The sequence below is a fragment of the Ahaetulla prasina genome, chromosome 3, assembly GCF_028640845.1.
Source record: "Ahaetulla prasina isolate Xishuangbanna chromosome 3, ASM2864084v1, whole genome shotgun sequence".
Classification (NCBI taxonomy): domain Eukaryota; kingdom Metazoa; phylum Chordata; class Lepidosauria; order Squamata; family Colubridae; genus Ahaetulla; species Ahaetulla prasina.
The window spans coordinates 223278796-223302678 of NC_080541.1; the positions used below are offsets into that span (position 1 = coordinate 223278796).

The window sequence follows — 23883 nt, forward strand, 5'->3', positions numbered from 1 at the left end:
ACTTCATCAGTGCTAGAAGAGAGTGGAGTTTACATATATATTATACTAGCGCTTCCTTGATTAGGCTGTTATTTGCTCTTTGATTGTTTGTCTGTTGGTAGTTTCTTGATTGTAAGAATGGATATTATCTGTCAGCTGACCGCCTTTGAGAAAAAGAATTTTTTCATTAAAAAAAAAAAGATTGTTAATGTGAAGCAACCATTTGATTAAATGTGGAAAACAAACTTGATGCAGGGCGAGTGAGTCTGGTTACTTTTGTGCTTCAAAAATGAACAAATTGTATTTCCCCACCCCCCTCTAATTCCCATACAGGTCTCCCTCTGCAAAAATACCATTCCATCTAAAAATGTAGGTAGTCCTCGCCTTATGACCACAGTTGAGCCCAAAATTTACGTTGCTAAGCGAGACATTTGTTGAGTGAGTTTCGTCCCTTTTTTCAACAACTTTTCTTGCCACAGTTGTTAAGCAGATCACTGCAGTTGTTAAAGTTAGTCACACGGTTGTTAAGTGAATCTGGACTCCCCATCAATTCTTGGTCGCAAAAGGGGAATCACATGACCCCAGGAAAGAGCAACTGTCATAAATCTGAATCAGTTGCCAAGCCTCTGAATGTAAATCACGTGACCATGGGGATTCTGCAACGGTCGTAACTGTGAAAAACGGTCATAAGTCACTTTTCTCAGTGCTGTTGTAACTTCGAATGGTCACTAAACAAATGGTCACTAAACGAGGACTACCTGTGTACATATGAAGTCTTGCTGTTATTCTGCTCCTACTGAATACAAGTAGTCCTCGAGTTACGACTGGTCAACGACTGATCGAAGTTACAACAGACCTCCTCAGAGCTACTTACAACCCAGTTTCCAATGAGTTTCAAATTTTTTTACTACTGGTTCTGTGGGTGTGGCTTGGTGGGTGTGGCTGGGGAAGGTTACTGCAAAATCCCCATTTCCTCCCGATCAGCTGGGACTCGGGAGGCAGAGAATAGATGGGGTCGGGGCCAATCAGAATTTTTACTACCGGTTCTGTGGGTGTGGCTTGGTGGGCGTGGCCTTGCTTGGTGGGCGTGGCCTGGTGGGCGTGGCAGAGGAAAGTTACTGCAACATCCCTATTTCCTCCTGATTAGCTGGGACTCGGGAGGCAGAGAATAGATGGGGTCGGGGCCAGTCAGAATTTTTACTACCGGTTCTGTGGGTGTGGCTTGGTGGGCGTGGCCTTGCTTGGTGGGCGTGGCTTGGTGGGTGTGGCTGGGGAAGGTTACTGCAAAATCCCCATTTCCTCCCGATCAGCTGGGACTCGGGAGGCAGAGAATAGATGGGGTCGGGGCCAGTCAGAATTTTTACTACCGGTTCTCGGAACTACTCAAAATTTCCGCTACCGGTTCTCCAGAATTTGTCAGAACCTGCTGAAACCCACCTCTGCCACCCGTGATTGCATTTTGGGCACATGGCAACTGCCCCGGTGTTATGGCCATTTGGATCCCATGGTCACATTTGGTGACTTTTTTTTGCCGGAAACTGGTGTTCTGTCATAAAAAAAACCCTTACAGGGTATAATGGGCTCGCTTAACAACCCTGGCATTCTCTTACTGACGGTGACGTTCATTTAATGATCATGGTATTTACTTAAGAACCAGCGCAAAAAGGATTGTAAAATCTGTTGCAGTCATATAGCGACCCGCTTAATGACCGCCATGACTTACGACCGTATGGTTCAATTTTGGTCCTAAATTGAGAATTACCTGTAGTAACTCTGAATGCGGTAATGCATAGAGAAGGCTCTAATTAATCGAGTTTTAACTGAAGGAGGAAAATGATGCCATCCCGGGGAGAAAGAACTGATGGAAATTGTCAAGTCTCACAGAGTGAGAAACTAGATGGTTGTTTGAAAACCTTCGGACATTTTTTTCTATTGTAGGCCAGGCATTTTGCGGTCTTCATAGTTCGTGGTCCATAAGAGTGGAGCGGTGGCCTAGAGGTGGAGCTCTCGCCTCACAATCAGGAGGCTGTGAGTTCGATCCTAGGTACATATTTCTCTCTCTGGGCACGATGAGAATATATCTGCTGAACAAAACTCCGCATTGGTGACAGGAAGGGCATCCGCCCAGTAAACCCTCAGCTCCATTCAGTTGCCCAGACTCCACTCCGCATGGGATTATGTGGTCATTAAAAGACGATGATGATGATGATGATAGTTTGTGGTCCATAAATTATCAACTCTGCTAACAAAACCAGTGCTATTAGGCAAAAGAATGACTCCTGATACGGCATTATTTAACTAGAAAATCATTAAGAGGTTTTTGGGGAAAATAGGGTTGCATAAGTCAGGGATAGTCGATCAAAATCTGCCTGAGATTCCCTCCGTGGCTAAGCGAGGCAGCTGTTAAGTGAGCGTTGCCCCATTTTTACGACCTTTCTTACCACAGTCGCTAAGTGAATCACTGCAGTTGATAAGCGAGTAGTAACCCGGTTGTTAAGTGAATCTTTCTCCCCCATTGATTTTACTTATCAGAAGGTCGCAACACGGGATCACATGACCCCAGGACACTGCAACCATCCTGAATGCGGGCCGGTTGCCAAGCGCACGAATTTTGATCACGTGATCGATCGTGGGGGGTGGGTGGGTGGAATGCTACGACGGTCGTAAGTGTGAAAAAAAACAGTCATCGGCCCCTTCCCCCCCACCCCACCCACTGCTGTGGTAACTTTGGTCGCTAAATGAACGGCTGTAAGGTCGAGGACGTTGTGAATCGGTATCGAGAGTCAGTTCCCAGGCAGATTTCGACTTTAAAGGGAAATTGCAAGCCAAAGAATAAGAAGCGAGAGGAATAGGGCGAAACAAAGAGAGTTGAGCGCAAACATACTTGAGGTCAGCAGAGTGGGCAGCCATGAGGTTTCTGAGACTCTTGTCAGCAAGAGGACAACCAGAAAGGCTGAAAAAGAAGAGATGGAATATTTGGGTAAGCTAAAAAAAAAAAAAAAAAAAAGTTGGGAAGATCAAAGCAAGGGGAAGAGGGAATAGAAGACGGGGCGAGCAATTAGAACAACTGTATCACCGGCGGACTTCAACTCCCAGAATTCCTGAGCCCGCCATTCATTCATTCATGGCGGGCTCAGGAATTCTGGGTGTTGAAGTCCACCGGTCATAAAATTGCTATAGTTGCCCATCCCTGGAATAAGAATCCACACTTATCATTTATATATATATATATCTATATGTATATATAAAAAAAAATAGAAAAGATTTTTTTATTATTAAAAAAAAAAAAAAAATAGAGACGGTCACAATCCCGAAAAGTGTAAAGGGTAGGTAAGGTCAACTAACCTGCGATGAGAAGCATAATTTCCCGTGATGTGTCCGCTGCCATCACAGCCTGGGGTAGGGCAACTGAACGAAAATAATTATGGGGAAAAGAAAAGGTGAGTGGCCAAAAAATATAAAGAAACCAGTAAGATTTGTGCATATGTGGAAAAAAAAATATATCTAAAAAATAGGGGGGAAAAAAAGGAGAAGATAATCTCTCTCTCTCTCTCTCTCTTTGTCATGGAAATTCGAGGAAGGGGGAAATTATCAAAGAGTTTTAGGGGCTTTTAGGGGTCCAGTCACCTTCTTTGGGGTGCTGAGCAGCATTCTAATGCAGGGGTCTCCAACCTTGGCAACTTTAAGCCTGGAGGACTTCAACTCCCAGAATCCCCCAGCCAGCAAAGCTGGCTGGGGAATTCTGGGAGTTGAAAGTCCTCCAGGCTTAAAGTTGCCAAGGTTGGAGAACCTTGTTCTAGAGCAGTGGTTCTCAACCTTTATAGTGCTGCGACCCCTTTAATACAATTCCCCATGATGTGGCGACCCCAACCATAAAATTATTTTCATTTTGAATTTATCGCGCCTGAAGCCGTATTGGCTAGCGATCTGAACTGCTTGCGATTGCCTTGAGGACAGAGGCATTAAAGCGGAGACTCCTCCCCTATTAAGTTTATCACGCCTGAAGCCAGATTAGGCTAGCGATTGGGAGTGATTGCAGCTGGCTTGAGAGGGAGACATCAGAGGAAAGATTTCTCTCTTTTTTAATTCATCGCACCTGAAGCCGAATTCGGCTAGCGATTTGAAGAGCCTGCAGCTGGCTTGTGGAGTCAACCATTCTTTGACTCGCAAGTATACTTCCCATATTTCCGATGGTCTTAGGCGACCCCTGGCAAATCGTCATTCGACCCCCAACGGGGTCCCGACCCACAGATTGAGAACCGCTGTTCTAGAGCTACATTTGGTATCTGGTGAGGAGCAATATTATATTCTTATTAAGTCCCACCCCCACAGCACTTCACCTCCTGAAGGCTGATCTAACCTCCCCATCTCAAGACCCTTACTTGATGCATCCACATCTGACCCATTACAAGACCCTGACCACAGTGGTAAAATCCAATTTTTTTAAACTACCGGTTCTGGGGGCGTGGCTTGGAGGGCATGGTGTGGCTTGGTGGGCGTGGCAGGGGAAAGATACTGCAAAATCTCCATTCTCACCCCACTCTAGGGGAAGGATACTGCGAAATCCCCATTCCCTCCCCATTCCTGGGGATGGAATATTGCAAAATCTCCATTCCCACCCCACACACTGGGATCAGCCAGAGGTGGCATTTGCCGGTTCTCCCAACTGCTCAAAAAATTCCGCTACTGGTTCTCCGGAAGCTGTCAGAACCTGCTGGAATTCACCCCTCCGTGACCTATTGGGACCCTCAACTTACATGATCTATATGCAGGGGTGGGATTCAAAAATTTTAGCAACCGGTTCTCTGCCTGGTTGCTGGGTGGGTGTGGCCATGGTGGGTGTGGCCTAGTCGGCCTCTTGCATCATGGCGGCGGGTGGAGGGGCGTTTTCGCCCTCCCCAAGCTCCGGATGCTTTTCTCGAGTCTCCAGGAGGGCAAAAACGGTCTCCCCCAGGCTCTGGAGGCCCTCCGGAGGCCGGAAATGTGCTCGTTTCAAGACTTCCAGAACAGTGGTGGGTTTCAAAAATTTTTACTACCTGTTTTGTGGGTGTGGCTTGGTGGGCGTGGCGTGGCTTGGAGGGCGTGGCAGGGGAAGGATACTGTAAAATCTCCATTCCCTCCCTAATCCAGGGGAAGGATACTGTAAAATCTCCATTTCTTCCCGATCAGCTGGGACTTGGGAGGCAAAGAATAGGTGGGGGCGAGTCAGAATTTTTACTACTGGTTCTCCAAACTACTCAAAATTTCCGCTACTGGTTCTCCAGAAGTGGTCAGGACCTGCTGATACCCACCTCTGTTCCAGAACTTCCGGGAGGCCTGTTTTCGCCCTCCCAGAGCCTCTTTGCGAGCCCTACACTTACCTGGCAACCAAAATGGGCCACGTGTATACTCCTGGGAGGGGCCGGGTGAGCGGGATCAGCCAGTCCTTGCAACTATTGGATCGGCGAACCAGATGTAAAATTAGCATCCGGTTCGCCTGAACCAGTCCGAACTGACTGAATCTCACCCACTACGTCACAAGACTTACTGACCCGATGAAGTCCTTATAAACCAGGGGTGTCAAACTCTATTTCATTGAGGGCCGCATCAAGGTTGTATTTGAGGGGGCCGGGTTGGCCATGGTCAGCATGACATCACTCGTGTTGTGGGGGGGGCTCCTGTGGTGGTCCGAGCGCTCTGCCAACAAAAATGGCTTCCCGAGCTTCATTTTTAGCTGCGACGGCCTCTTACAATCCTCTGCCAATGAAAATGGAGCTCAGGAGGGCCGTGTGTTGCCCCCCTGAGCTCTGTTTTCACTGGCAGAGACACTGCAGGCCAGTCCTTCCCTGTTTTCAGGGCGGCCCCACAGATCTAAGCAACCTGTGAGCCGGATCCGGCCCCCGGGCCTTGAGCTTAACACCCCTGCTTTAAGGGGAGAAATGATCAGTTGGTTGCTGTTTAAAGACAACCTTCTTTCCCCAAAAGATACCTAATTTGATACCGTGATTTTCCATAATGTGCCAAAGAAAATGGTGGAAGGATTAGGTAGAATCTGTTCATTGCCCATTCTATGGATAAATGAGAATATGCCATAGATTAGACCTGAACATTTTATGACCAGATGCGGTCTTTTGGCTGTCCCTAGCTGGGCTATGTGAGGTCAGTTGGAAATTAGAAAGCAAATGTACCGTATTTTTCAGACTATTAAGACTTTTGGAGACAAAAACAAGAAGAAAAAATCTGCCTCTGCCTCCCAGCAATTTACCTCTTTGCAGCAAACAGCCTGATTGGATCAGCCTTCTGGAATACTGCCTATCAGCTGTTCCAGGCTGCGGGGATCACCACCACCCATTGCTGCCATCACTGCCCATTGCTGCTGCTGCCTATTGCCACCTCTGCGCGCTCCGTTTTTGGCCTCCGTGTGTCCCATTTTCAGCCCGTTCCAGGTGGCAGGAAACGCTGCCACCGCCACCTATCCCTGCCGCCTGGAGTGGGCCAAAAATGGGATGCGCGCAGGCCAAAAATGGGGCATGCGGAGGCCAAAAATGGGGCGGCAGCAGCGATGGGCAGTGACGGTGGTGGCAATCCCTAGAGCCTGGAACAGCTGATAGGCTGTATTCCTAAAGGCCGATCCAACCGCCAATCAGCTGCTTGTGCTAAGTCAAGCTGTGCTGAAGCTGACCAGGCTGTTTGCTATTTGCTGCAAGGAGGTAAATTGCTGGAAGGCAGAGGATGAAGGGTGGGGGCCGGCGAGTGGGCGGGGCTTTGGCAACATTCGCTTTATAAGATGCACAGATATTTCCACCCAGTGTTTTTTGGGGGGTGGGGAGGAAGTGCGTCTTATACACCGAAAAATATGGCAAATATTGTTTGCTCTGCGTGCAATACAACTCCACGGCTTTTACACGTAGTCCTTGACTTACGACCACAACTGAGCTCAATGTTTCTGTTGTTAAGTGAGACATTTGTTAAGTGGGTTCCCCCGCATTTTATGAAGTTTCTTGCCACAGTTAAGTGAATCACTGGAGTTGATCGAGCTAGTAAACACGGTTGTTAAGTGAATCTCGCTTCCCCATTGATTTTGCTTGTTCAAAGGTTGCAGATGGTTATGACGTGGCTTTGGGACCCAAAAAACCAGTCATTAAGTAGGAACCAAAATCTGAATTTTGATCGCGTGAGGATGGGGACGCTGCAAAGGTTGTAAAATGGTTATAAGTCATTTTTTTTTCAGTAGTGTTGTAACTTTGAACGGTCACTAAATGAAGTCGAGGACTACTTGTATTTTAAAGGCAACTGCTAGTTTGTTTGTTTTTTAATTAATGTATATGCATGCTTGTGTGTCTATGTATTTTCACAACTCTATTGGTTCAGTCTTAATAACAGTCTCACTTTCTCATATGGCCCCTTTGGAAAATGAAGTGCCATTACCTTGTTATGCCATGACGGCTTGGTTACAGAGAAGCATCAAGCTGGATTATCATATTAAGTAGTTACTGAGTGGTTAGCAGCCGCCTATTCTCAGTTGAAGGAAAAAAATAACTTCTTCTATGGGATCCTTGGTGGTCTCTGAGCTTGGCTGTTTTCTTGCAAATGTTTTATTACCCAACTAGGTAACATCATCAGTGAAATGCTCCCGGTTTGGACCGGATCGCCTGATCCAGTAGCGATGGCGGCGGGTGGTTCGGAGAACCGGTAGCCACCCTGCCCCAAGCTCAGCTGAGCCGCGCGATCATCAGAGGTTTTGGTTTTTTTACTTTTAAAAGCATTTTTTCTTCGGCCGAAAAAATGCTTTTAAAAGTAAAAAAAAAAAAAGCCTCTGATAATCGCGCGACTCAGCTGGGATCGCCAGAGGCTTTTAAAAGCATTTTTTACAACCTCTTAGGCCTGATCGTTAGAGGCTTTTCTTTTCTTTTCTTTAAGGCAAAAAAAAATGCTTTTAAAAGAAAACAAAAGCCTCCGACGATCAGGCAACTCAGCTGGGATCGTCAGAGCCTTTTAAAAGCATTTTTTACAACCTCTTCTGCAGAAGTGGTTGTAGAAAAAATGCTTTTAAAAGTAAAAAAAAAACACAGTTGGCCACGCCCACCCAGTCACATTACCCACCCACCCCTAAACCACAACCAAAGAACAAATTTTACATTTTACCACTGTCTCAGGGGTGTCAAACTCAAGGCCCAGAGGCTGGATCTAGCCCAGAGGGTGCTTAGATCTGGCCCGTGGGACCACCCTGGAAACAACAAAGGACCAGCCTGTGGTGCCTCTGCCAGCAAAAACAGAGCTTAGGAGGGTCACGTACAACCCTCCCGAGCTCTGTTTTCACTGGCAGAGGGTTGCAGGAGGCCATCACAGCCGAAAACGGAGCTCAGGAGCCTGTTTTTGCTGGCAGAGTGCTTGGGCCGCCACAGGTGATCCTGACTCGAGTGATGTCGAGCTGGCCACGCCCACCCTGGCCACACCCACTCCCCTCCCCAGGTCAAACACAACCCCAATGCGGCCCTCAATGAAGTCTAGCTTGACACCCCTGTTCTAGCTCATTAATCTGGAAGTGGCAAGACCAACAAAGATAATAAGGGATCTGGAGGCTAAACCATGCAATGAAGGCAACTAGGTATGTTTAGCCTCATGGAGAGAAGGCTTAGGGGTGACATGATTGCATCTTCCAATTCTTGAAGGGCCTGTCACAAGGAAGATGGGGTTGACTTATTCACCAAAACACCTGAAGGCAAGATAAGAAGCAACGGATGGACGCTAATCAAGGAGAGAACCAATCTAGAAGTAAGGAGGAATTTCCTGACCGTGAGAACAATTAAATCAGTGGAACAGCTTGCCTTCAGAAGTTGTGAATGCTCCATTACTAGAGGTCTTCAAGAAAAGATTGTCTGGGATGGTATAAGGCAGGAGTGGGACTCAGCCAGTTTGGACCGGTTTGAGCGAACCGGTTGTTCTGGTTCGCCGAACCGGTTGTTCCAAGGACTGGCTGATCCCGCCACCCCTCCCCTCCCCTCCCCTCCCCTCCCCGGAGTCTCCACACAGCCTGTTTTAGATGCCAGGTAACTGCACGTTGCGCACAGAGGCTCTGGGAGGGTGAAAAATGGGCCACTGGAAGTCTGGAAATGGGTGTGTTTCTGGCCTCCGGAGGGCCTCCAGTGCCTGGGGGAGGCAGTTTTCGCCCTCCTGGAAGCTCCAGGAAAGCCTCCAAAGCCTGGGGAGGGCGAAAAATGGGCCTACCAGAAGAAACGGAAGTCCAGAAATGAGCCCATTTCCCGCCTCCACAGGGCGCGCGAAGCGAACCGGTTGTTACAACCGGTGAATCCCACCACTGGTATATGAATTCCTATCTTGGACAGGAGGTTCCACTAGAAGGCTCTAAGGTCCCTTCCAGTTCTATGATTCTATGTTTTACAATATTGCATGAACCATGCCTTCACATGAAGCCATAGCTTATTTGTTCGTCATATACAAGGTTATACGAACTCAACCACTGAATTCTGCTATTAACCTGCTATTTATTTATTTTTTTAGTTTTTCTGCTATCAGATTTGGCTATGAGATCACCGGTTAAGCAACTGGAAATCTCCTTTTCCACCAAATAAATGTTCCAAAAAGTTTTGAAGATCTTGAGTCTTTTGTATCATGGTTTTTCTCAACGTTTTAATTTGAAAGGTGAGAATCGTACCAACTCTTTTAATATTGTATCTAAGCAGCTAAATCCACTTAAGCGATGAACTGAGTTCCCTAGAATATTAGAAGTTGAGAGGCCAGATGAGTTGAGTAGATTTCAAAGGAAAAAAATATGGTTTTTAAGAGAATATACAAGCACAGGGAAACATTGCCGATAAAAGCGTTCCTGTAAATATAAACTCTTATATAAATAAGCTTATATTTTCCCTTTTCAACATTGCTAGGAGTTAAAACAAAGATTTTTACCTTGCCATTTGTTGTACATTTATTTCAGCAGACGCATCACATCCATTACACACACACACACACACACACACACACACACACACACACACACACCCTTCCCCTTTTTCATTTGGAAAAAAAAAATCACACCTCTTAATATGAATTTATAAGACTCGGCAACCCTTGGGAATCTGACAGCCACAGATGCTAGTTCGCCCTTCTGGTCTCACAATTTTCCCCACTCCCCTCAAACCTTCGTACCATCGCCGGGCAAGGAGAAACGCCGTTCGCCAAGGTTGTTACGAAGAGATTGTGGGACATTTCGGAAGCTTTCAGGGGATGTTGTGAGAGTGGGCAAACAAGGAAGCGAAGCAATCTGTTTAAGCAAAAGTTGTTCCCTGCTCCCACAGCATCCCCAAAACATTCCGGCGCAAATGTAAATAAAATGCATTTATCTCCACTTCAACCAGACGTTAAGATTGGGGTGGCTTGGATTCACCGTTCTTCCCCCCCCCATTCTTAAATCGCGGCAAAGCTTCAAAGAGACCATATGGAATGGCTCTTCATATCAACAGCTTTTGGGTTAAATAAAATCCTTCCTCTGTGAAATATGAATGAATCTTGAGCGGGATTTTTAATGCAGAAACACAGACGGCAGAAATAATATGGGATTAGCGGATTCACGGAATCTGTCCTTTTTTGGTTTTTTTTATTATTTTCTTTTTAATATAAAGGGTGCTCTCCGAGCATGATTGTTTTCTTGCAAATGCAAGATGTTTCATTACCCAACTAGGCAATATCATCAATGCTAGAAGAGAGTGGGGATTGTGGAGAGGAGGAGGAGAAGGAGAAAGAGGAGGAGGACAACAACAACTTTGGAGTCCTTGCTGCTCTCTGAGCTTGGTTGTTTTCTTGCAGACATGTCATTACCCAACTAGGCAACATCATCAATGCTAGAAGGGAGTGGGGTTTGTAGAGAGGAGGAGGAGGAGGAGGAGGAGGATGGGATCCTTGGTGCCTTCTTTGCTGGGTTGTTTTCCTGCAGACATTTCATTACCCAAACTAGATAACATCATCAGTGCTAGTCATGTTTGATGCATTGATATATTATTTTTAAAATTATTTTTAAATTTTATTTTAGAATTTTTGCCGGATGATGGACGTGTGTTTATCCCAAGCGTGTTTAAACTCAGTTATTGATGACTGACCCACCCACCTCCCCTGGAAGTTGGCTCCAAATTTCCACTACTCTTTCTGTGAAATCAGGCTTTTTAACATGAGGTTTGAACTTTCTATGTCTTAAAGACTCCCTCCCACATTCATCCGGCAAAGTTATCTCGACTTTCATAGAATTGCATCACAGAAGCCAATGGTGGGAAGGATCTCTTGGATGGAATCCACCCCGATAAACACAGGAATCCAAATGAAAGCAAGCTAGAGAGAGATTTGGGGGTGGGGTGGGGTGTCTATTGCTGTAGGTTTATGGTAGATTAGAAGTTGTTTCTGGACCTTCTGTTAGTTGAATACAATAACAGATCGATAATAGAACAGTTACTGTTGAAATCTAGCTTTGTTTTGGGATCACCCCAGCGGTGAAATCCGGCCGGATCTATCCGGCTCGCGTTACGTCCCGTTTTTGACCCTCTGTGCATGCATAGGAGGCTCTGCGCATGCGCAGAAGAGGCGCGCTCACATTTCCAAACCGGTAACGAAGGTAAGTGCATTTCACCGCTGGATCACCCGTTAACTGCTTTATACTACAGCAGAGAGATGGTAAGTCAAAATGGTTGACTGATACTAGATTGTCACATTTGAAATATTTTTTAAATGCCGTGTATAGTCATTCAATAAATAGAGATCTAGAAGTTCATAAATTGTGGGCCTGTTTTGCAATGGCTGGGGGAAACTATTCCTGTTGAAATATATTTATCTGTATTCAACCACCGACATACAGTTATATGTACAGGTAGTCCTTGACTTACAACAGTTCGTTTTGTGAATGTTTCGAGTTACAACGGCACTAAAAAAAGTGACCATTGTAACAATTTTTCTCATTTACGACCGTTGCCGCCTCTCCAGGGTGACATGATCAAAATTCAGATGCTTGGCAACTGATTCACATTTATGACGGTTGAAGCATCCCAGGGTCACGTGATCCCCTTTTGTGACCTTCTGACAAGCAAAGTCAAGGGGGAAGCCAGATTCACTTAACAACCAGGTTGACAACTGCAGCGATTCATTTAACAACGGTGGCAAGAAAGGTCATAAAAGGGGGCAAAATTCACTGGACAAGCCTCTCGCTTAGCAACAGAAATTTTGTGGACGTAAGTCGAGGACTACCTGTGTTTTTGTTATTCTGTTTTTAGGCACGTTTTTCTGGTTTCTTGTTGTTCTTTGTTGTCTTTTTGTCTTTGCTCCTTTGCCTTTTCTTCTGTTTACATTTTTGTTCTCTTTTTTTGTCTTTCTTCTCTTTTTTTGCATAAGTTTGGAAATAAAGTAAAAACAAAAAAAAATTATAAAGGGAGTTTGTCCCCTCTCGGATCTTTTATGGCACAATTGCTTAGCCAAGCTAAGGCAGACTCACGTGAGTAACTCTTTCTTGATTTCCTTGGAAAGGAACTTCAGCTTGAAGTTGGTTAAGGTGATTTCCCCTGGATATTTTCTTTCCTCAAAGTTTTCCTCTGGGACTTCTTGTTCGTCGGCTTCCGAGGAGGCGAATGAACGGGCGGCAGGCTCCGACTGCAAAAAAGCAAATCCAGAAAATATTCTGGAGGGAGTAGAGGTAACTTTGCAAAACCAGCCACAGCGCTATATCTATGGAAATTCTCAGTCAAAGGTATGTTTTTTCAAGAGGCAACTGGACTTTCTGGTTTTTGTTGTTGTTGTTGTTGAAGACCTTTCGCTTCTCATCCAAGAAGCTTCTTCAGCTCTGACTGGGTGGTGGGGAATGGAAGGATTCATACTCCTTGCAGAGAGCTTTGCATTCTTTTAGAGAGTCATTGAGGCCACTTGGAGGTTTATCTGTGTCCTCAGGGCAACCTGAATAGTGCAAATGGGTGTGGAGCAGTGGTGGGATTCAGCCGGTTCAGGCGAACCGGTTGTTAAATTGCTGGCTGGCCACTCTCCTCCCCTCCCCTTCCAGGAGTTCCCACGTGCCTCATTTTGGCTCCCAGGTAAGTGCAGGGAGGCCTACTAGGCCCAAAATGGGGCATGGGTGTGTGTGTGGCGCCCCCCCCGCCCCTGTCGCCCATTTTGGCTCCCAGGTAAGTGCAGGAAGGCCTATTAGACCCAAAATGGGGCATGGGGGGGTGCAGCATGGCCTCCCCACGACCCGTTTTTGCCTCCGGGAGGCTGTAGGGAGGCCTATTAGGGCCAAAACGGGGTGCGGGGGGGGTGCAACACGGCCTCCCCATGACCCGTTTTTGCCACCAGGAGGCTGTAGGGAGGCCTACTAGGGCCAAAACGGGGCACGGGGGGGTGAAACACGGCCTCCCCATGACCCGTTTTTGCCACCAGGAGGCTGTAGGGAGGCCTACTAGGGCCAAAACGGGGCGCGGGGGGACAGTGCCCCTCCCGCGGCCCGTTTTTGCTCCCCGGGGGTGCAGGAGGCTGAGTGCCACCTGTCACACCCCCTGGCCACGCCCACCATGGCCACACCCACCCAGCTGGTCATTAGGGCAGAGAACCAGTTGTTAAATTATTTGAATCCCACCAATGGTGTGGAGACTTCTTGGAACTGTTGAAAGGACTGTGTAGTAGACTGGAGATAGATGATGTCATATCCCTCCCCTTCTGTTGAGAGAGTCATACATGCACCTTTCAAAGCCAAGACTACACTAAGGCAGAAGCTTGTCCACCCCGAGAATAAAACTCCCGGGGTATATGCAGTACAATGCAGTGAGCCATGTGCAGATCTGTACACTGGGGAAACAAAACAACCACTTGAGCTGAAGAGCCTTCATGGATGAGAAGCGGAACGTCTTCAAAGAAAAACCAGAACGTCCAGTTGCCCCTTGGGAAAAAAGCACTTTTAGGACAGCCACAGCCCCTTTGATCAAAGTGCAGAGAATTTCTCAGTAGGGTTCACAAGACGGACTTAAAACCTGAAAGCAAAAAAGAAAAGTCCGCAGAGTAGATTCTGCCTTATAAAAGTAGTGAGGTGGCTTGTCAGTATCAGCGTATCAGAGGACACTAGATAAAGCTATACTGATAAAGGATTGTAGGAAGTTAGCACCTACCAGGATAAAGTTACTGAAGTATAGAGAAGAAGGCAGCAGAGTTAATAAATATATTTTAAAAAAATCTTTTCTGCCTAACAAATGTTATACTGGGCACATTCCAGATGCCTTCCCTTCAATACTTTATCTGCTAGAACCTTGGAGATGCACCACCTGGGATTCCAGGGGGCCCTAATTTTAATCTTCTAGAAGTCCATGAAGATTTGAGTTTGGGTTTGTCTACAGTAGCACGAAATCAGGAGCGGTTTTGGTAAGAGCCAATCGGGTCTAATGGTTAAGGGGTTGGCCTAGGAACCAGGAGAGGGTGAGTTCTAGTCCTGCCTTAGGCATGTAAGCCATCTGGGTAACTATGGGCTAAGCACAGTGAGTTCTAGTCTTGGCCTAGGCATGAAAGCAAGTTGAGTGATTTTGGGCCAATCACCAGGAGACTGTGAATTCTAGTCCTGCCTCGGGCATGAAAGCTAGCTGGGTGACTTTGGGCCAGTCTCCCTTCGCTCAGCCCAATCCACCTCACAGAGTTATTGTTTTGGGGAAAATAGGAGGAGGAAGGAGTATTAAGTGTGTCCACCATCTTGGGTTAGTTATAAACAATACTAAAGGTGGAATAAAAATCAAATACATTTTTAAAAAATCTTTTCTGTCTAACAAATGCAACTGGGTACATTCCAGGACTCCTCCCTTTAATGCTTTATCTGATGTGACCTTGGAGATGCGTCACCTATGATTCCACGGGGCCCTAATTTTAATCTTCTAGAAGTCCATGAAGATTTGGGTTCTTGCCAAATTTGAGTTGAATGAGGGGTCTCAATGAGGAGGGTCAATGATATTCGTGGTCTGGTTCCTTATGTATGCTTGTCCTATTTCACCCTTGTCATTTTCATTGGCTCTCTTTCTAGGATCTTATGTGAGATAGTTGGCTGTGTAAACTAAATAAGTAAATAAATAAATATTGGTGAGCTGTAGTTTCTTCCCCCATATACATAGAAGGGCCAGTGAGGTTCCGCTCCCCAAAAAATTATTAAATATACTTGTACTATAAAAATAGGGAATCAACATCTCTTCTGGTTGTCCTTGTTTTTCTGCATATAAGTCTTAAAAAATAAAGGTAAAGGTTCCCCTTGCATATATGTGGTAGTCGTTCCCAACTCTAGGGGGCAGTGTTCATCTCCGTTTCAAAGCCGAAGAGCCAGTGCTGTCCGAAGACGTCTCCGTGCTCATGTGGCCGGCATGACTAAATGCCAAAGGCGCACGGAGTGCTGTTACCTTCCCACCAAAGGTGGTCCCTATTTTTCTACTTGCATTTTTTACGTGCTTTCGAACTGCTACATTGGCAGAAGCTGGGACAAGTAATGGGAGCTCACCCCGTTATGCGGTGCTAGGGATTCGAACCACTGAACTGCTGACCTTTCGATCAACAAGCTCAGCGTCTTAGCCACTGAACCATCGTGTCCCCAATATACTTGTACTAAATGTCCACACATTTTTTTACTAAAATTTGGTGGAAAACATACTCCCTGATGTTAAGGTCAACTTTTTCAATCTATAAGAGAAGCCGTGTGCCTGCCTCTCAATTCCTGTAATGGGATGAGCAAAAGACCTTGGGAGACCAGGGTGAAGAAATGCTGCTTAGGGAATAGATAAGAGACAGCATAGCCTGCACCTAAATAATGGGCCAGATAAGAAGCTCCAAAGAGACTTTCTGTCATACCCCTGTTGGAGTCTGAATTCAAAGGGGAAGAGGAATGGCTGACAGAGAGAGTGGATCCATTGGCTGTGGAAAAAACTGGGGAAGAGCAAAGTCAGGCTGGGCAGAGCAGGGGAGAGGTAGAACAAGGGAGAGGGGGTTCAGATAAGACCAAGGCCCACCCTCTCCTCATTCTAGGCAGCGCAGGGAGGAACGGAGAAGAGAGCAACGTGGGTTGCGTGGCTTACGAGGGAGGAAAGGGACCCGATCTTCTTTACAAGGCACAGCTGCTGCTGGAGTTTAAAAGGAAAGGCAAATGGGAAGGGTGTTTGTCAGGAACAAACACTGAGTTTATCTGGTGTTTCTTTGAATCCTGGCATCCTCCCAACTGGCTTGATTTATTGCCGTGCTACTTTACCTGTGGAATTCCTTATTTTGCTTGCTCTGCCGGATTAATTACCTTGGCTTGCCTTTGGCTTTTTTATTAGAAGTTTTCTGCTTACAACATTTGGGACTGAAGTATTGTCAGCCAAAGACTATTACAGGTTGGTGGAAGAGCTCTCTCCAGGCCGGAGAGTTGAAAGGGACATTGGGGGCACAGTTAGTGATAATAAAGGGACTCCTATCGGTTCTCTGGCTGTGTTGCCTTTGTGTCACGCCCCGGTCATCACACTTTCCCTAGTTTCTCAGGTTATAAAGGAGATGGGGTGTGTGTGTGTGTAAAATGTGGTCTTCCCGGTGCAATTCAAGGTGCTGGTTATCACCTTTAAAGCGCTCCATGGCATACGACCGGGTTATTTATGAGACCGCCTGCTGCTACCAATAGCCTCCCATCGACCAGTGCGCTCCCATAGAGGGGGTCTCCTCAGGGTGCCATTGGTCAAACAATGTAGACTGGTGACCCCCAGAGGGAGAGCCTTCTCTGTGGGGGCTCCTGCCCTCTGGAATGAGCTGCCTCTGAGGATATGTCAACTGCCTGATCTCTGGACCTTTCGCCACGAGCTAAAGACCTTTCTATTGTATCGTGCAAGGCTGGCTTAATGAAGTTTTTGTTGGGGTTTTATTATAGTCTTTATTCCTTCAGTTTTTAATTTAAGTAGTTTTTATATGTTTTTTAACTTTTCTAAGTTGAGTTGTGTTTTTATCCTGGTTGTAAACCGCCCTGAATCCTTCGGGAGAAGGGCGGTATATAAATTAAATAAAATAAAATAAAAATAAATAAAATTATACTTTCAGACTTGCAAGATTCTATTAATGTAGCTTTACAGTAAAGTAGAATTACTTGTTAAGATCATAGCTTATCAGACTCCTGGTCACCCAAAAGTTTGTTTCCTTTGCCTGGACATAATATCTTTCAACCTAAGTGCTTAAACACCTGGTAACCACAATTCATTTAATACAGAAATATACCGAACGAATGATCTTTCCTCCCCCGCCCCAAATTATTTTATTAAGAAGATGCAAAAACTATGTTATGAAACGCACACATCAGCTGTGCATTTCATAATATAGTTTTTGCATCTTCTTAATAAAATAATTTGGGGCGGGGGAGGAAAGATCAGCTGGGTATACAGCGTTGCTTATGCAATATAAATTAGAAATTGTGGGCGCGAAAGTGATTTAAATTTAAACCTTCAAAGAGAAAAGTTGATATCGATGTTTAACTTCTGAAAGGTTAATAAATGCAACGTTGTACGTTGGCGTGTACACTTAAAGCTATGCGTGGTATTGATCGGCAATTGCAAAAGCACATTCGGTGATTTTATGATATTAAAGAAAGGCTTCCATCATGAGTGCAATATTGCTCTACATTATTGCTTATCCATGTTAAATGACCTTTTCTTCCAATGGACAGAAAAGCTCTATTCTCTGAAGAAACCGCTTGCATTTTCAGGGATACAAGCGAACATGATGCAAATGTCAAATACTTATATTATATATTAGCTTGTATGTTGTGTCTTTAGGTTGCGGTACTGGCATAATTGGTATAAGTCCCAGCAGATAGCACTTGGCTAATCTTTTTCCAAGGAATTTCCAAGGAAATCCCAAGCAAAGCCGGGAAGAAAAATATCTCAGAAGATAGCAAAGTACCTTGAGATGTCCATTACATCATCTGGAACTGAGTCAATACCTGTCTTTCCTCTGTACTCTGTAGTCCTTGACTTACAACCATTTGTTTAATGTCTACAGAGATTCTCCGTCATAATGGCTGTCCCAAAGGTGCTTTTTCAAGAGGCAACTGGACATTCTTGTTTTTCTTTTAAGATGTTTTGCTTCTCTCCCAAGAAGCTTCTTCAGCTCTGACTGGATGATGGGAAATGGAATTCTTCAGTCAGAGTTGAAGAAGCTTCTTGGATGAGAAGCGGAAAGTCTTCACCAAGAAAAACCAGAAAGCCCAGTTGCCTCTTGAAAAAACACCTTTGGGACAACCATTAGTTTAGTGACCTATCTCAGCCTAAGCCCACCTCACAGGGTTGTTGTTATGGGGAAAATAGGAGGAAGAAGGAGTGTTAGATATTTTCGCTGCCTTGAGTTATTGGTAAAAATAATGAAGGCAGGATCTTGGAGTCCTGTGGACAACCATTTAGATATGAGCCAGCAGTGTGCAGCAGCTGCCAAAAAAGCCAACACAATTCTGGGCTGCATAAACAGAGGGATAGAATCAAGTGTTAATGCCACTTTATAATGCCTTGATAAGGCCACCCTTGGAATATTGCATTCAGTTTTGGTCGCCACAATGTAAAAAGGATGTTGAGACTCTAGAAGGAGTGCAGAGAAGAGCAACGAAGATGATTAGGGGACTGGAGGCTAAAACATATGAAGAACGGTTGCAGGAACTCGGTATGCTTAGTTTAATGAAAAGAAGGACTAGGGGAGACATGATAGCAGTGTTCCAATATCTCAGGGGTTGCCACAAAGAAGAGGGAGTCAAACTATTCTCCAAAGCACCTGAGGGTAGAACAAGAAGCAATGGGTGGAAACTAATCAAGGAGAGAAGCAACCTAGAACTAAGGAGAAATTTCCTGACAGTTAGAACAATTAATCAGTGGAACAACTTGCCTGCAGAAGTTGTAAATGCTCCAACACTGGAAATTTTTAAGAAAATGTTGGATAGCCATTTGTCTGAAATGGTGTAGGGTTTCTTGCCTGGGCAGGGGGTTGGACTAGAAGACCTTCAAGGCCCCTTCCAACTCTGATATTATTATTATTATTATTATTATTATTATTATTATTATTATTATTATTATTATTATTATTATTATTATTATTATATAATTAATTAAATACTTCTGTTCTCACCTTTAATTCTGTGGTTAGATAATCCGTGTCATCTGATCAAAGGGAATAGCAATAGCACTGAGACTCATTTACCACTTCACAGTGCTTTTACAGCCTTCTCTAAGCAGTTTTACAGAGTCAGCATAGTGCCCCCAACAATCTGGATCCTCATTTTATCCACCTTGAAAGGATGGAAGGCTGAGTTAACCTTGAGCCGCTCAGAATCGAACTCCTGGAGTGAGCAGTAAGTTAGTCTGCAGTACTGCGTTCTAACCACTATGCCACCATGAACAGACTCATTTTTGAGGGTTACCTGTAATCATGGTTGGTGCTCTTGTCTGGACCAACCTAAAGGGCTGATGATGGAAGGCGAATCCCAGGATAATGTTGTAGGATCTAATCTGGGTCGGTCAGCGGGACCAGAGATTTTGTCTTCCCAGCTTTCGGATTCACGTTGGAGTCCAACTTCAGGGAATTTCTCTCTAGCTACCCGGGTTTACCCGAAAATAATGCTCCAAAAGATGCATTAGGGCTTATTTTCTGATTATGTCTTATTTTGCATCCATCTGGCTAACCATCTTAACTAGGGCTTATTTGTGGGCTAGGGGCTTATATTACGAGCATCCTGAAAAATCATGCTAGGACATATTTTCCAGTTGGGTCTTATTTTCGGGGAAACAGGGTAGAGGGAAGTTCCCTGAAGGCGGGAGCTCCAGCACGAGTCCAAAAGCTTGGAAGACAAAAATCTCTGGTCCTGGTAACTCTTACAAGGGTTATGTCTGCAGTCTTGGCAGGATTAGTTTGAAATGTATCCCTGACTCTCTGCCTTCAGCTGCTCCTGTGAGGTATTTCCGGTTCCTGTCATATGTAGATATATACCCGTAATGATGGCTTGTTGGGGGTACTTTTATTTATGATTAAAACTACTTGAAACACGGTGTCAGAAGTCTGAATCCATGTTTTCCAGATACATTTGAAGCATACTCCCGAAAGCTAAGCAGTGGAAACATGGCAGCTGCTTATAGTATACCTCTGCCTGAGACCGTGAGGGTGAGTGGAGACCCAGTGTCAGCCTTTGCTTTATTAATTTATTACTCTGGGTAGTCTGTCTTCTGATTTATACATTTACTGCTCTGCTTGCTACGGCTGTCATGGTAACGGGGTGGGGGGGAGAGTGTTGGAAGAGATACTGTGTAAAGCAGTGGTGGGATTCAAATAATTTAACAACCAGTTCTCGGCCCTAATGACCAGCTGGGTCAGCGGGGCTCAGTGGTCATGTGACCGTGTGGGCGTGGCCAACTCAACGTCACTCACGTTGATGGGCGCTTCGCTGTTACAATGTACTAAGGGTTAACCGGAGAGCCAGTTTCTGTAAGCAGGGCAATAAAGAATAGGCTAGAAACAACACTAGAATGTTTCCTTCCTGCCTTCCTTACAGGATTAGCCCTGTAAAGTGGGAAAAACAAAACAAAATAAGATTTCTTCCAAACAACCGGTTCTCCGAACTGCTTAGAAAGTTAACAACCGGTTCTCCCGAATAGGTGCGAACTGGCTGAATCCCACCACTGGTGTAAATTAGAGGGCTTTCTTCAAACTTGCTCGGCATTTGGAAGGCGGGCTGAGAACAGTCAAGGCTAATGGCCCGAACATACCAGAGAAATGGGACCATTTGAAGCTGCAGACCACGCGCCCCTCTAAGGGAACGGGGATTGGACAAGGCTGACCGGACCAAAGCGAGGAGGACTTCGGGGATATTTCTCAGATGTAATTTCCGCACCAAATACCTCAGAGCTTGCTTTCATTTTGCTTGCTTTCAGTTCGTAGTCAGTAAAAGTGCCTATCTCTACAAACAGTGGAGTTGGGGTTGTTCTTTCTTGAGTATTGAAAAGAGGCACACCTGACACCCAGATTGGATCCTACATCAAAGGGCTGGCATCAACCTTGATAGTCTGAAAGTATATCTTTCCCCTCCCTCGCCTTCATGGTCCAAGAAACTAGGGGAGGTCCCTTTTCCCTTCTGAGATGCCTTTTCCAGTTCCTACCCCTCTTTTCCTCCTGTCTCCCATCCCCACAGCCCATGACACTCAGGGTTCGGTGCTCAGTCTTCTGCCCACCCTAAGGAACTCCGTCGCCTTCGACAAGACCTAAGCTTAACTCACAGAATCATCTGTTGTAATGTCCTTCCTGTTAAAGACTACTTCAGCTTCAATTGCAATAATACTAGAGCAACTAATAGATTTAAACTTAATGTCAACCGCTTTAATCTAGATTGCAGAAAATATGACTTCTGTAACAGAATCATCAGTGCTTGGAATACTTTACCTGACTCTGTGGTCTCTTCCCATAATCCTAAAAGCTTTAACCAAAAACTTTCTACTATGGACCTCACCCCATTCCTAAGAGGACCATAAGGGGCGTGCATAAGCGCACAAACGTGCCTACCGTTCCTGTCCTATTGTTTTTCTTTTCTTCTTCCTATATATATGCTTATACCTCCTTATATTTACCCATATATGTGTTTATTTACTATATAATCTTTTTGTATGATACCTACATATATTGTTGTGACAAAATAAAATAAATAAAAATAAATAAATAAATAAAACGTCAGATATCAGCCTAGCAACTCCTCCTCTTTACCTCCTCCAGTTCCTCTTCTCGTTGCCGATTTGGTTTGGTGTAGTCGATGGGCCCGTCCCACTCATCCTGGCGAGAGGTGTGGCTGGACTGGGGTGAGGTCATGGTGCTGCTCGTGGCACTGGTGCAGTTTTGGCGTTGGGACACGTCGGGGTATTTGATGCTGGGGCTACTGCTGCAGCTGCTGCTGTTAGGGAAGGCGTTCTCACGTTTGCGGTGCTTGTTCATGCTTAAGTCCAGAGTCCCGTTTTCATCCACTTCGATGTCCATGGACTGAAACGTGGAAACCGCAAGAACACACATTTGTAACACTTTTTTGTAAGACGTTTGTGATTCCGAGTGAACAGCTTGGCTAAAAGGAAATATCTGAGTCATCTTTCCGATAAGAGGAGAATATTTGTAGCTCAGGGTTGAAATGAGAGGGTCTTTGGTGGTTTTCCTGCCGACGTTTCATTACCTAACTACCTAACCTCATCAGTGCTAAAAGGGAATGAGGTTTGCAGGGAAGTGGAGGAGGAAGAGGAGGAAGGGGCAGAGGAGGAGGACTGTGAGCAGGAGAACTGTGGGTTCTTTGGTACTTTCTGAGCTTGGCTGTTTTCTTGCAGACGTTTCATTACCAAACTCAGTAACATCATCAGTGCTAAAAGGACCTTATAGAATAGAATAGAATAGAATAGAATTTTTTATTGGCCAAGTTTGATTGGACACACAAGGAATTTGTCTTGGTGCAGATGCTCTCAGTGTACATAAAAGAAAAGATACCTTCATCAAGGTACAACACTTAATGATAGTCATAAGCTACAATTAAGCAATCCGGAAACAGTCAATATCAGTATAAATCGTAAGGATACATATATATAAATAGAGAGCAAACCTCATTCCTTTTAGCATTGATGGTGTTATCTAGTTTGGTAATGAAGCGTATGCAAGAAAACAGTCAAACTCAGAGAGCACCAAGGCCCCCTCATAATCATCTATCAAAGACAAACATAGGAAGGATCAGATCCAATCCAATCCCAATATTTTATTATGATCGTAGAATAGGATATGAAGAAAGAATCATTTGGAATTATATTCTGAGCAAATTGAGGCTACTGTAGATACTGTTCGTGTTCAAATTTTTTTTTTTTTCTGGAGTAGAGCCCATTTATAAACACATAGTGTAAAGTAGAAAGGGATAATGTATATAGCAAAATGAGAGAGATATTAGAAATAGCCTTTTAGGAAACAATTAATGATTCTAAGTCCAGAGTCCGGTTTTAATCCACTTTGATGTCCATGGACTGAAATGTGGAAACTGCAAGAACAAATTTATAACTGCTTCCTTCAAATGTGCAACTCAAACTATCTGTTTCCTTGACACTGTCCTGTTGGGGTGGACTTAATTATCTTACATAATTCCGGAAAGGCTAACTTCTGGGTTCTGGGAAGCATGCATACCCAACAATCAGCTGGCTGCCGTGCATGCGGACACCGGTTTTCAGCACTGCCACGCGCACGAAGGACAGCTGATTGTTGCCGGCGCATGTGTGCCAGAAAACCCGGAAGACAAAAAGGCAAAGCTGCGCGTGCCGGGCAACAGGGCTTCGTATGCCACTTTGGGCACGCATGCTATTGGTTCGCCATCACAGGATTAGACTGTTGTTTACTGTCTATGGAGATTATCAGTCATCCAGGTCATGGTTGTCTCAAAGGTGCTTTTTTTTCAAAAGGCAACAGAACTTTCTGGCTTTTCTTTGAAGACGTTTCGCTTCTCATCCAAGAAGCTTCTTCTGCTCTGACTGGATGGTGGGGAATGGAATTCTTCAGTCAGAGCTGAAGAAGCCTCTTGGATGAGAAGCGAAACGTCTTCAAAGAAAAACCAGAAAGTCCAGTTGCCTCTTGAAAACTGTTGTTTACTGTTTGTCTGAGTTGCTCGTTCCTTGATTATCCCACCAAAACGAACAGGACAAGCCACTTGTATATAAACGGGACTCTTTCCTATTTAACTTTCCTAATTTTTTTTTTTCATTTAACAGCTTATTTGTGGTGTTTTTCATCTAATAATAATCCATGCAATAATGACAAACATTAAATTATACATATTTGTGTTCTTATTTTATCTATTGATTATGTTTAGTAACTAAATATTCCTATCTCCTTTCCATCCATCCATACCACCGTTCCCATATACCATAAAAT

General features: G+C 44.9%; 1 protein-coding gene across 1 annotated transcript in view; it reads right to left on the minus strand.

The window, feature by feature from the left end:
- The window catches only part of MYT1 (myelin transcription factor 1), a 196453-nt gene that overhangs the window by 57020 nt on the left and 115550 nt on the right, over positions 1-23883 (minus strand). The window contains exons 14-17 of the mRNA XM_058176713.1: positions 21706-21975; positions 12449-12603; positions 3325-3387; positions 2864-2932 (exon numbers count right to left, since the gene is read on the minus strand). Of these exons, the coding sequence (XP_058032696.1) occupies positions 2864-2932; positions 3325-3387; positions 12449-12603; positions 21706-21975 (557 nt within the window). The remainder of the gene's footprint in view (positions 1-2863; positions 2933-3324; positions 3388-12448; positions 12604-21705; positions 21976-23883) is intronic.